The sequence below is a fragment of the Diorhabda carinulata genome, chromosome 5 (genome assembly GCF_026250575.1).
Source record: "Diorhabda carinulata isolate Delta chromosome 5, icDioCari1.1, whole genome shotgun sequence".
Classification (NCBI taxonomy): domain Eukaryota; kingdom Metazoa; phylum Arthropoda; class Insecta; order Coleoptera; family Chrysomelidae; genus Diorhabda; species Diorhabda carinulata.
In genome coordinates, this window is record NC_079464.1 from 21834770 (window position 1) to 21848505 (window position 13736).

The 13736-nt window shown below is 33.7% G+C and overlaps 1 protein-coding gene across 2 annotated transcripts in view; it reads left to right on the plus strand.

The window, feature by feature from the left end:
• The window catches only part of LOC130894372 (RNA-binding protein fusilli), a 187994-nt gene that overhangs the window by 94026 nt on the left and 80232 nt on the right, over positions 1–13736 (plus strand). For both annotated transcript variants that reach the window (XM_057801149.1, XM_057801148.1), the window contains exon 5: positions 12365–12419. In XM_057801149.1, the coding sequence (XP_057657132.1) occupies positions 12365–12419 (55 nt within the window). The remainder of the gene's footprint in view (positions 1–12364; positions 12420–13736) is intronic.

Genomic DNA, 13736 nt, shown 5'->3' on the forward strand with positions numbered 1-13736 from the left:
GTCATGATAACAGGTGCTAGACGAGTAGACACGTTTTTAGTTTGAATAACCGATACAAAATCACTCTTCAATAAAGAGTTTTTTTGTTACGTTGTGTCTGCATACGAATGCGGATTACGAAACTATGTTTATCGAATGTCATCAATAATTTCCGAACTCGCCGCTACCAAATCGTTCAACTGTGTACCAAAAAGTCTTAAAAATGGGCTCTGTTTCCGACGCGCCGCATTTTGGACGACCGGTAACAACTAACGAAAACACATGCACTATCGAGTTTACCGTCTGTCTCTTGTCCACTCACTTCTCGAGGATGATTTCGATGGCAGATTTGATTTTTGCGAGTGGTACCTCGGATGCAGTCAGGAAGATCCGCAGCTCCACCATCCCAATTTGTGGTCGGGGGAAGCAACCTTCTAGCTGGACGGTACGGTCAATCTGCATAACTTCGTGTACTGAAATGCCCAGAATCCCCACGTTTTCACTGAAGAAGAATTACATTTGTCTGGTGTGTGTCTCGTGGGTCTGTACTCGCCGCACTTCGCGTTATATTTGCGGGATTGTCCATTTTGGAGAATGGATATGCAGACGAGGATTCTCAAAGACCCTGCAAAAGATAAAGAATTTGAAACTCTTCGTAGACAGCTGCACCGGACCTGCTTCTCCGTTGATAAACGTTGCCGTAAATGCATTGATCAAGTTGACATCGATTTGAATACTTGCAGTACCACTTTTTCGAATCCTTTTTGTAATTTCTTTTAAAGAATTCATTTTGACGATGCATTTTTATCTCTTAATGCAAATTTGGTGTCTGACTTATGCCTATCTCTGTATTGCCATTTTTAGGGAAAGTACTTTTCAAAATGTCCAGATATTATGTCAGGCATGTTCATTGTGACTTTTAAAATTTAACTATGTCTACCGAACAAGACAGAATAGTGATTATTTTGATAAGAGGTTACGGTAATCGTAAAAAAACTTGTGATGTGCAACCCTACATGAAATATCCTGGAGACACCACAGGACGAGAAGAGTTTCTATCTACCACCCTCTGTAGTAACCTATTCCTATTTGAAGGGCATAAAACAAGTCTTCAGACGTACCATGTGGTACACTCTTCAAATAAACTGGTAACTAGCAAAATACAGTTCCTGGCTGTATGTCGTCAGGCAAAAGGCCAATAGAGAAAAGAAGAAGAAGAACTTGTGATAAGGTGGCTCCCTTATTTAATGATACGTATCCAAATCGAAAGTAAATTACCAAAACTGCAGTGTGGAGGATTACTTTATCGATAATTTCTGTCACAGTCAGATGTTGAGAATCTTGCGTCCCGACTTTAGGGATCGTCCGCAAGCACAGAACATTCGTCTAGACCTACTAAAATGGTGCAAAGCTGAGAAACTTCGTTGTCCCAACTATAGAAAAGCGTCGCAGTGAAAAGGTTGAGAAAATTTTTTACTACAGTAGAAATCCAAAAATTTGTATGGAAAGCATTTATGGACTTTGGCAATGATGAAAAGTATCCATTAGAGGAAAATCGGACGGCGGAAGAACTGGAGTTTATTTTAAAGAATTGGGCTGTCAACATGAAAAGAAAACATGGTACATAATTTAAAGAAACTACGGTCAAAACCACGAGGAACCTAACAAGTATGATGTTACAAGAAAAGTATTATAAAGAAATAAAAGTTATTTTTGACCCATTCAAAAGTGTTGTATTTCAACAAGCATGAACTGCACGCAAACCTATACGACTAAAACTGCAATCAGATCCCTGTAAAAGGAAACAAACTTTTTGAAAGAAAAACTTTTTTTGTATCGAATCAAACAACGATGGTTCTATAACAAATCTAGTTGAATATAACCCTATATTCAGACTTTCCAAAATTGTTCAAGAATGTGCAAATTTTGCGGCGACATAATAAAGAGATGCGATTTCTTCTATGCACCACGCGCCTATTCTCGGTACGAGGACTTAGGGAACTGACTAACGAATTGTGGCCTCTGGCTTCTCCGCATCAGCTGACGTCGCCATGGCGTCACAATGAGGTAAGGCTCTAAGTCTATTTAAATGAAAGAGGAGCTAGAAATTGCGTACGAAAACTCTGCACCACTCTTTTACGACCGTAAATTTATTGGCAGCTAAACTCAAATGTGGTCGTATGAGACTGACGACAAGCGTTCGGGACGGCCAACGGTACTGAACGACAACAAAATGCATTCGAATGATCATTTCTTATTGACGTGGTTTGAGTAAAGTAAGTCGTATTTTGACGTCTATTCATAGTTGTAGATGTAACGTGGATCCACCAATACACTCCTCGAACGAAAAACAGTCGAGACAGTGGATTGAAGAGGGCGAATATGTTCCGAAACGTCCAAAGATGTTCATCCACTATAATCTAAGAAGTAAAACGATAACAGGGGAGTATTACGCAACAATTGATAGATACGGTAAAGGAAGGAAATTGCAAAAACGACGGCATTTAACATTTTCTATAAGAACAACGTACTTTCGCACATTTCGGTGATCGGTTTATTTTACCACTTTCCGTATTCATCAGATATGACCCCTAGCGACTTTTTCCTCTTTTCCAACTTTCAAGTTCCACTTGCTTTTCATTAAATGATGACGTTATCACATACGTAAACGCCAATTTCGAGGAGACAGGCAACTATCATTTGAAAGGTTTAAAAAGTGCTGGACTAAATGTATAGAATATAAACTGAAAAATGAAAAATGCAGAAAAATGTCTTGTTTCTTTGTTATGCCAGGAACTTTTCAGAAGCCTAAGTATTTCTAATTAAATCATGCAGATGATTTGAATTAGTTGAACATTAGTGATTTTACTTCATAAACGCTTTATATTTATTACTTTAACAATAATATTTTTTATCTGAATCTAGATTTCTTGTCAAAAATACAAATTTCCAACGTTAGCTTGCAGTTCTATATATTATGTGCAGTTTTGTTTTTACCTATATATTTGTGTAGTCAGCAAGTGTAATGAACTTGTATTAGTTTTGTAATACGTGAGTCTGAAGTACTAAGTAGAGCAGATAAAGGTAAACTGGCATGATTTTTCAACGATTTATAGTGTAGGAGCTAACAAAGTGTTTGAGAGAAAATTTCAAGTCAGTTGATATGCCGTCCTTGCTCTTTCTATTGGAGTCTGAGGGCTATTTGGCAGGTGGTAGCGGTTGCGTTCATTAATGCGAATCCTACCTTTACAGGTAATAATCCTGAATTTTTAAATAATTTTTGAACGTGTTATTTTCAAATTCTTGTTATTAGATACGTCTACCAGACATACACTTTTTATTACCAGACATTTTCAGTGTTGTTAGTTATGAGCCACACGCAAATTTTTATTTTCTAAAATCAAAAAGTCAATTAGAAGACCTTGGAAAAGCTAGCGGGTAAAGCAATGATTGTTCTAAAGATACGCAATTGTAAAAGGACCGCCCTGGACAGAAATAACTAGGGAAGAAAAATTAGGAAGGTCAAAGCCCGCAGGACATATAGGAGAAGAAGATGATAAAAAACTAAGAGTGATAAAAGATACGGGGTATTTTATTTTAAGTAATAAATTGAAATATAGGGCATTCCATTTAAAAAAAGTCGTATGATTGAATGTTTACCTACTTTTGGAATATGGTTGAAAATAATGTTATATGGTAACCGTAATTGATGTTAATATGGTTATGAGGGAAAAATTTTAAAAATACCACATTACATACAGTATAAAAACAAATGACTCTCTCTGTATAACTTTAAAAGAAACTCAAGTTTTATCATAGTTATACTAATAGTATGGGAGCTGGCAACGTTTGGAAAACAAGAATTTCAAATCAGTTGATTTTTTTATATATAAGGCCTGGGGCTAAAATAATGACGCATCCAGGAATTTGTAAACCCGGAAAAATTAATCAATACGTTAGATTTGTGGTATCAAAACATTAAAAATTACAGAATGTTTTCCAAATGATGGAGACCTCTTAGACCTGGGGCCCGGAGATATAGCCCCCCAAGCCCCTAGCTTAATCCGGCCCTATCTTTGAACGCCTAATGTTCAACTTTTTGACTTTAGATAGGTCTATCAAACATACACTTTTTATTGCCAAACATTTTCAGCGTTGTTAATTATGTGCCATACGTAATTTTTTTATTTTTTTAAATCAAAAATTCAAAACATTTTGGAATGTCCGTAATATTTATTTTTATGTTGTGTTCTTTGAAGATTAAATAATCTAAAATTAATTTGTTAAAACTCATGAAAAATCTGCCATATGATGCTAGTAGTCAAAGAGAGACAGAGAGAGAAAGTTTCAGAATAGTAACAAGAATTATTCAAAAAATAATTTCAAAAATACGATACTTACATTCGTTCTTGTGAGTACAAATTTGAATATGAAAAATTCAAACATAAAAACAGAAATAAAATTGGAATAATGTTCAAAAGAAAGAAGAATAAAATTTAAAAAATGCATCATTAACATTTCAAAAATTATATATTTTATTCAAATTACCCTGATTATCATCACCAGACTTCGCACTCAATCCATTAATAAATCCATTAATAAAAGACCTAAACTTTTGTATAAAATAAACTTAAAACAAACAAAAGGATTTTATTAAAAAAATGCTCGTTATGGACGAAGTTTTATTATTATTTTCGATTAATTACACATGATATTGCTCACTTACATAACAGAGTTTTCCTGAAATACTGGTTATGTATAATGATTCAATTTAATATTGACAGACACGCACAGTTATGATTCTGTGTGTTAATCAATTTAAAGCATTCTGATTAATTATATTTTTTTGTTTTGTTTGTCCATGAGCGAAACAGGGAAACTACAAGTTCATTCCGCAAACTTCCAACAACTGGTCTTGCGATTTATTTATGGTTATCGCAAAGGCCAGACGTACCGGAAATTGCAAGCGTTTAACATCGAATGGTAAATCCGTGGGAATCATCGAGATAAAGACATCCTCTCCTTTGTATTTTCTCTTTATGATTGTTGCCTTAATGACGTTATTCATTACCTTTTTCACAGCCACTCTTGTTCCATTGCACAGTCGACGCAAATTATGAGGTGATAATCCAGGCAAATCCAGTGAATTTAAAAACTTCGTGGGATAGACTAGATTTGAAGGAAACCAACTGACCCTTAAGAAAATTCTGAATGGTCGCATTGAGATCCTCGACATCTTTATTTTTCGCTGGCAATATTGCTCGTTCACTCAGCCAATTATGGTTATTGAACTGTTGCGCTATATCTGGGAAAACAAGCTCCTCTTTTGAGTGATGAGAATGTGGTGAATTCGGTCGAGGTGTCCACTGCGACTTTATTATTTCCAATGTCTGACAACTACTTCGCAAATACATTTGCAGCTTCATCTTGTTCCAAAAATACTCGCATGCTAACAGTAAATTGTCAATATCACAAAAGATAACAAAAAAAAGAGCACATAACTTGAAATGACACTATCACAAAGGATTACCGAAGTAAAAAAAGTTCTCGCGCACGTAGCGGTAATCGTCACTCACAAAGATAGAAGAATGCACTCTTTGTCTGAGGTATCGATCGACATAGAGGATGGATCGATATATTAGTTGATTGTTAAATGTTAAACATTATGGTTGCGTTCAGAAATTTAATTTGTGATAAAACATCAAGGAAAAACAAAATTGTTGTTTTTATTTAATTCCGAGCATTTTCATCTTTCTTCACCTTTTAAACCCTCCTTGGACTCCCACAAATAATTAAGACCAAAATTAGCCAAATCGGACCAGCTGTTCTCGAGTTTTATCGAGACTAACGAACAACAATTTATTTTTTTATATATATATATATAGAAGATAATATATTAATAATACAATATTGAAAATCATATTAAGCTTCGAAGCTTTTCTATGAATTCTTTCAAATCTTTTCAGTCTATAATAGTGTCACAAAAAAGGAAAACAGCTTCATAATCTTCATCGTCGTCGCTCTCACTGTTAGAACTATTTATATCATCGTCTTGGGAAAAAATTAACATTAGTGTAATTCTTCCTTATGGCAGATTAATATCTTAGTTTTTATCAATAAGTGTTCTATACTTACTTTGAATAGTAATATTTGTAGCAGACGTAGGTAATTGCTCTCCAAGATACCAGAAAAAATCATATTTATCATCGATAATTGTCCAACCGGAAGTAACTGGAGATAAAGTTGTTGGATGTTTCAAGTGTGCATGTCTCCATAGCTTAGTCACGTAGCAAACCGTCAACAAATGCTGTAGCAGTTCTGCTTTGCGAATTTTCGAAATTTTTTTTCAAAATTCTCATTGTATTGTTCAGACTGATCGAATAATCGAAATCTAACATCGTTAACATCCGAAAAATTTTTAATTTCATACATTTAACAAACAAATTTCTCTAGGGTAACAAATTTAGCTTCAAGTATTTCTTTGTCATGCGTAATAAATATGTTCAAAAGCCAACTGGTATTCTTCTGATTTTTCTAACATTTTAAAAGGCCTAACTGTACCTTTACTAAAAAATTCTGACTTGTGATCACATTCGGTAATCGCGTGAAAACATGGTAAAGCTTTCGATAAAGAGACACCAAGGATTCGTTACAGTTCATTGACGTTGATGTATCGCTGATGATTGCCTACACCCATATTTATCCAAATTTTCAAAGATGCGTTTGAATGATCCATATTTCCCAGAAGTATAATTGAAATATCAGAGTCTGAACAGCGTATAACAACTTCTGCTTCCAATTCAATTTGACAAATGTGGAAAATAATTCTAGAATCAGCTTCTTCGTGTTCTACACATGATAATGATTCTTTAGTAGTTTTAATTACTTTGTTATTTAAAAATTTGTAAGAATGACATTTACTAAAACTTACGTAAATTGTTTTATTACTAGAGCTTCTTTGAATTGGATATTTTTGAGTTCTGTTGCAAAATTATGTGGCCGAACTTGATTTGAACCAATAGATATTGGACAAGTTGATTCTTCTCGGCGCAAACGATCACAATCTTTGATTGACGGTAAAAAATATTGGTCGAAGATAATGTCAATCCGAATAGATTTCATCTGGAAGATAGTACTAAGAATTCTTTTAGATATGCTGTCATAAGTTTGTGACACATCTTTCATTAGATGCAACAAAAAGAAACCATCAAAAGATGACGATTGTTGGTCAACAATGTTGCCCAATTTTTTTTCTATGAGCTCAGCTAACTGTAACTTTAGACGGAAGCCATGTTGTAGACTGCCGCTGCGCCACCGTCATTGTCTATCTCTTGCACTTTAAACTCTCTCTCTCTCTCTCTCTGTTTCATATATTTTTTTTAATTTGAATAAAATTATATGTACCTAAGTTTTGCCGATCTTGAGATATTTCTTTCTTTGCGGGAATGAGAAGTTCAATTTCGATCATTTTTCTCAATTTAGACAAGTGAATCTAATAACAGTGATTTAGAATACTTTGAACTATCAATCGTGATGTTTGTTGTTACATTATTTTATCACAGAGTGTTCAAATATTGCAGTATTGATACAATCCCATCAATTACTTCATTACTTGAAATGTAATACCCTGTATATTTTAAATGAATTGAGGATCACTCTTAGTTTTTTATCATGAAGCATAAGGGTTCACTATCTTCTTTTCCTATAGATCCTGTGAGCTTTGACCTTCCTAATTTTTCTTCCCTAGTTGTTCTTGTCCAGAGTTATCCTCTTCCAATCGCGCATCTTTAGTACAATCATTGCGTTTCATATCACCTTTTCCGACGTATTCTGATTGACTCACCAAATTAGTTTCAAGTACTTCACAATCCTACATTATTATAGTACTTAGTACTCTTGTATATTCAGACTTAATTATTTGTATTTACTTCTATAGATATAAACACGTGCTGGGGAGCATAGGGTACAAAATAAACTTAACTTTAAATTTATGAAAAAAAAAACTACATAAATTAAATAATTAAAAAGAAGGAATCTAGTAAGAACAGCTGTTTTTTATGATTGTTTTAGGAAAACAACTATTTGTAAGTGTCAGTATTAAATTAGTTTCACCAAATTAATGGAAATATTTCCGTGTCTTTCTGCTTTCCATTTTTTCATAGTTGTAAAACTTTCTGAATTTCGTCTACTGTTACTTGTACTTCTTGAAATTAAAATACAAAATTTCTAATTTTCATTGGCAAATAGGTACTTATAAATTTTATTATACGACTATGTAATCTTTAATACACAAGGCTTTTGACCATTCCAAACCTTTTTCTATTGTTGTGTATAGCTTACGATAATAAAAGACTAATAAAAGCCTAAAAACTCGTATTAGCTCAGGTACATTCATGAATTAGATTAATATGCAATAATATTTAAAATGACTGTACTGAGTTTCAGATATGAGCAAGGAAATGTCGTTTAAAGAGTAGAAGGTTTTTCAGTTTTCATTAAATATGCCCTCAAATTATTGCGGGAAGATGATATCGATTTGATTTCAATTGGCAAGTGATTGTGCAGTTTTGTGCATTATAAAATATTGAGCCATTAACTAACGCTTCTGTAGTATAAATTCGCTCAAATTGAGTTGCACCACACGTACCCCAGAAGGGAAGGGTATATCGCTGATGCGACTCATTAAGTGCGTAATAAACTGTTAAGGAGGTGGATAAGTCCAGTTCTTTTGAAACTGATATCAGCGCAGAACAGAAGGATCTTAATTTTTTAGATAAGATTCAACGATGTCATTGGTGGCTGCAATGTATTTTTATATGATTAAACTTTGGTTTTAAAAACGTTGAGACATAGAAGATTAGCATCGCACCATGATTTAAGGGTGATTAGATCACTAGATAGAGTCCTATAAGTGCCGTGAGATCAAGGTTGCTCCAAGTGAAACAAGTAGCGTCTGTAAATAGACATTTTTATAAAAAGAAAAAAAGAAAAAAAGGCCTGGTACTGAGCCTCGGGACACTCCTAATTCTATTGGCTTGTAAGAAGTTATCGTTGTATCAATCTTTACAAGCTATTGGTAATTAAAATATTATGATTGACACAATCGAAAGCCTTAGAAAAATCACAAAAAGTTGTTGCAGCGGAGTGATGGCTGTTTAGGCTGGAGTAGACATTATTTAGGAGGGAGAATATAGCATCATTTGTGATTTGTTACTTAAAAACAGAAATGATGAAAGCATCTTTTTGACCAATCTTTTTACATATTAGATAACGTGGGAAGGAGTGTAATTGGGCAATAATTCTTGATTTTTAATGTAAGTTCATCAGTTCCAGATGAGTATTGAGAAGTATCTACTATACCATCATCTTCGCCTCTGTTAGACAATGACATACTGAGTAATTTCTATAGAGAAAAGGTTTGGTTTAATATGACACTACCAGAAATTATTTCTTTGTATTATGCAGAAAAACGAATTTAGTCCAATAATGTAAAAAAACTAGCTTCCTATTTAAAAAAAAACATTGATGACGTCTTAACTTCAACAAATTTGATGATATATTTTTTTGACCTCTATCAAAAAACGCAGAATATTGTTAATCACTAAGGACGTTCACAAAAAATTGCGAATTCTTACTGAAATGTAATCATTTTCAGAGAAAAAACTCTCTTTTATAGCGTTTTAACTATTAAATGTTTTTCGCATTTTTTATGATTCCAGTTACATCAGAAACTTCCATTCGCTTGAAAATAAGTACCTTCAATTTATGGACCTTTATCAAAACTCATTGTATTCGTTCATTGTTATGTTGCAGTAAACATTTTACGGTAAAAATTTAATACCCGTTATAATGGATGTAACGGGCGTGGATTTAAACGTGTTGTTAAATTTTAGCATGTGCAAAAATGTTTTAACATTATGAATATGAACGTTTATCTTTTCGGGCAGAGATACCAAAGTGGCTTCCGCGGAACCTAAAGATAACAAACACAAAATTTACCAGGTTTACACGTAATTATTCGATCATAATGTAATTTTCTATTCATTTGTACAGTTTCCAACCACAAGACGAGTAGGATGAATAAATACACACGGTGTATCTTACTTACACAATTTACTACACTAACTATTCACTAACACTTGCACACTAAACTATTCACTAACACTTGCACACTAAAATATTCACTAATACTTACTTCTAATTTATTTTAAATACACCGTTTAGTTCACTTGCCACTATCCCAATGTGTTCGCTATGACATAAATTGTTTACTAACTACGACTGCTAGAGCCTCGTTTCATGTACTAAAATCACATTCTAGAATTTTTGATTTACAGAAATCTCTAATTTGCCATGAACAAACAAAAAGCACTTCTTAGAAATCTATATCTCTATAACTTGTCAAAAAATTGCTACAATTTGTAGACAAAAACTTGTATAAACTAAAACACAAACATAAAAATAACTGAATAAAGATACAAATAAAATAAAATTTCAATATACAGAAGAAAACCACAATGACTAACAAAATTATAGGTAATAGTAATAGGTAATAATTAGTATATAAGTCCGTACCGTATATACCAGTATGCAGCATGCCCGGTATTAAATATTTTTATTAGAATAGAAGTTTTTTACAGAGAGACACTTTCCAGTAAATATTCCCTCAAATTATTGCGAAATGCGGGAATAGATGATATCGATTTGATTTAAATTGGCAAGTGATTGCGCATTTTTTTCCATTGTAAAATATTGAGCGCTTATCTAATTCTGAGCCTGAAGTAGGTAGGTAAAGGTCATGGCTCCGTTTAATATATTATTTGGCTTCACGGCCTGTATTACTCGACAAGATCGTTATATTAGATGGAATTTGTTTGTCGCCGGGTCTGGATGTTTAAATCGGCAACTGGACCCATTTCTTTTTTTTTTATTTTACTAACTTGCCAAGCAAACTGGCTATTTTAGTCATAACCGGGAAAAAATAATTTTTGGGCTGGGATCGTTAGGGGAAGATTTATTGGTCCTTATTTTTTCGCGGGACCTCAATAGCTGAGCAATATTTGGCATATCTTCGTATGGAAGTATTTGGTTCAACAAGATAGTGCACTACAACATTATGGTCTTAATTTTTGAAAGTTTCTGGATAACAAGTTTAAAAGAAGGTGGATTGGAAGGCGTGTATCCATGGGTTGGACACCTAAGTCACCCCATCATACTCCTTTGATATTTATGTAGTAGGATCTACGTTAACCGACCACACAATTTTTGTTTAAGTGACTCCTACTTTAATTAATTTATTTAATGCAGAAAAACATCATCAAATTATGTGAATAATCCTAAATTCCCACTAAAAAAGTTCCATTTTTTTGACGTATGCCAAAAGACGCGGAATAGAATAAACTGCTTGACGTGTTTTTACATATTGTCTAGGTAGTGAAAATCGAAAAAAGTTATGAGTCATACTGACGCAGAACACAATTTTATGTTTGAAATGAGGCACTACTACTTAACAATTCTGTGCATCGTTGCCGTTTAGTTCTGCGCAATTATTTTCAATATCACACCACGTTTTCCACTACATCTACATTTTACGAATTTTATGAAACCCCATACGATGGTTGCTACTTAAGTTTTGAGTTAGACAAATATTTCAAAATATTCTCCATTTAGATCAATATGACTCATTAATTCGATGTTTTAACTGTTTAAAAATGTTTTTGTTTGAATTGATGTATGAGAGCACGCATTGTCGTGGTGGAGAGTGATTCATCTTCTGCGATTAGTTTCCCTCATTTTTTCGAAAAAAATGCGGGTGTACCATTAAGAATTGACCGTTCTATGTTGCTCTAATGAAACGGTAACGACATGTTCAGTTATTCCTAAAAAACCGGCAATCATTTGCTTCAAAGTGCTTCATGCGCGAACAAATTTTGTCGAATAGGCTCGTCTTGAAATACTCATACAGTCGATTGTTGTTTATTTTCGGGTTAATATGAATAGATCTATGATTCGTCGCCTGTCACGATCTTACAGACACCAGCCGATTTCAGACGGCGAAACGATCACGAAAAAAAAAGTCAAAGCGAGTTACTTGGTACACAGGAGTTAGTTTAATCCACGTCAAAAATCATCGTTCGAAAATCTTAGCGATTCAATTCTATTTTTTGACCAAGATTAATGTTTCAAGTATCTGTAAGCAACTAAATTAGCACTCGTATGTTGTGTTGCCATGTCTCAAAACTTTAGTAGCAACCCTCTTATCTTAAAAGTGGTAATGTGTTGAAATGTATTAATTCAAAATATTTCACAGCGTCTAAATATCTAATAGTAACATCTCGTACTCCTCCGAAATAGAGTTTTCACATTATTTTCCTTTTTTTTTCAGGACATAGATTCGAAATACCAGAAAATATTCATCTTACACTGGAGCCAGGAATATGGTAAGTTAATTTCTAATGTATAAAACTTATAAATATGGTTTATTTTCACAGTCGAAAAACTAATCTTGATCATATGCAGTTCATTTCTAGCAGTTAGATATTTAATTGAGATGACTGTCTCTTGCAGCGACAGTGGTGGAGTAGAGTATGTAGATATCATTCTAAATGATGGTTATTTAATCATTTTTAACAAGAAAATACTAATCAGTATTGCTGCGGACGAGGGATTACAAAAAATTGATCTACTTATAAACTGTGTTTAAATTATATAATTATGTTTATCTAAAAGCTTATTAGAAGCAGAAAAATCTTGATTTATATAGAAGTTTTCTCAAAAATAATATTGGTTTCCAACGTTTATTTTGTTATTATAATCGTACAAGAAGAAACCTTTATTATTCGAAGTATAGCCAACGTATTCTATGATTTTACTTTAACGTTGTACAAGTTTTTTTAGATCTTAGTAAAACCATTTTTTGGGCTTCGATGCAATAAATTGAAGCATCGTATCTTCAACATCTTCGATTTTATACAGTATCGCAGTATGTGGTTTCATATGGTTGTAAAAGAATCCACTTTAAGTTAACTAATGGATGTTTCTCTGATAAAACTTAATACATTCGGTATTGATATCTTGACCAACTGGAATTATTTCGAAGTACACTAAACCGTCACAATTCCACACAACAAGACTTTCCGCTCGAATTGAATATTTGCGACGGGCTCTTGGTAATTGTATCGTCTAACCACTGAGTTTTACATTGCAAGTAATTTCTAATAAAACGATCATCGATTGGGCAAGACAAGGAGCTATTCACACACATTTACTCGACGTTTAGCTTGATTATCGGTTAAGGCAGCTTGACATGTTGCAAGACAACGTATAATAAATTACATGGCGTTTTTTCCAAAGTCAAAATATTTCATAGAGAGAAATGAACCAAAAAAAAAATGGTCAGCGAATTACTGGCAATATTGATATCTGATGTTGCCTCGCTTTTGGTGTCTGATGGACAGGCTGTTACGCGAAAAGTAACTAGAATGGCAACTTGCACATAATAAAAATTGCAGCAAATAGATAATGTTGCAAGTGTGAGATCTTGCGTGAAACAATCAGCTGAATTTCATCTACGCATGCTTTTGATCAAGAAGTATTGCGTCTTGCATTGCATTGCACGTTGTATTGCATCATGTCAAGCGGCGTTTAATTCATGTGGCACCATTCGTCAACTTTTTAACTGGATATGTACGGTATCTTTTTGAGATCCAAGAGAGTGCTGGTGCTAGGTTGGTTTTTGTACTGCTTCGCCTGTAACG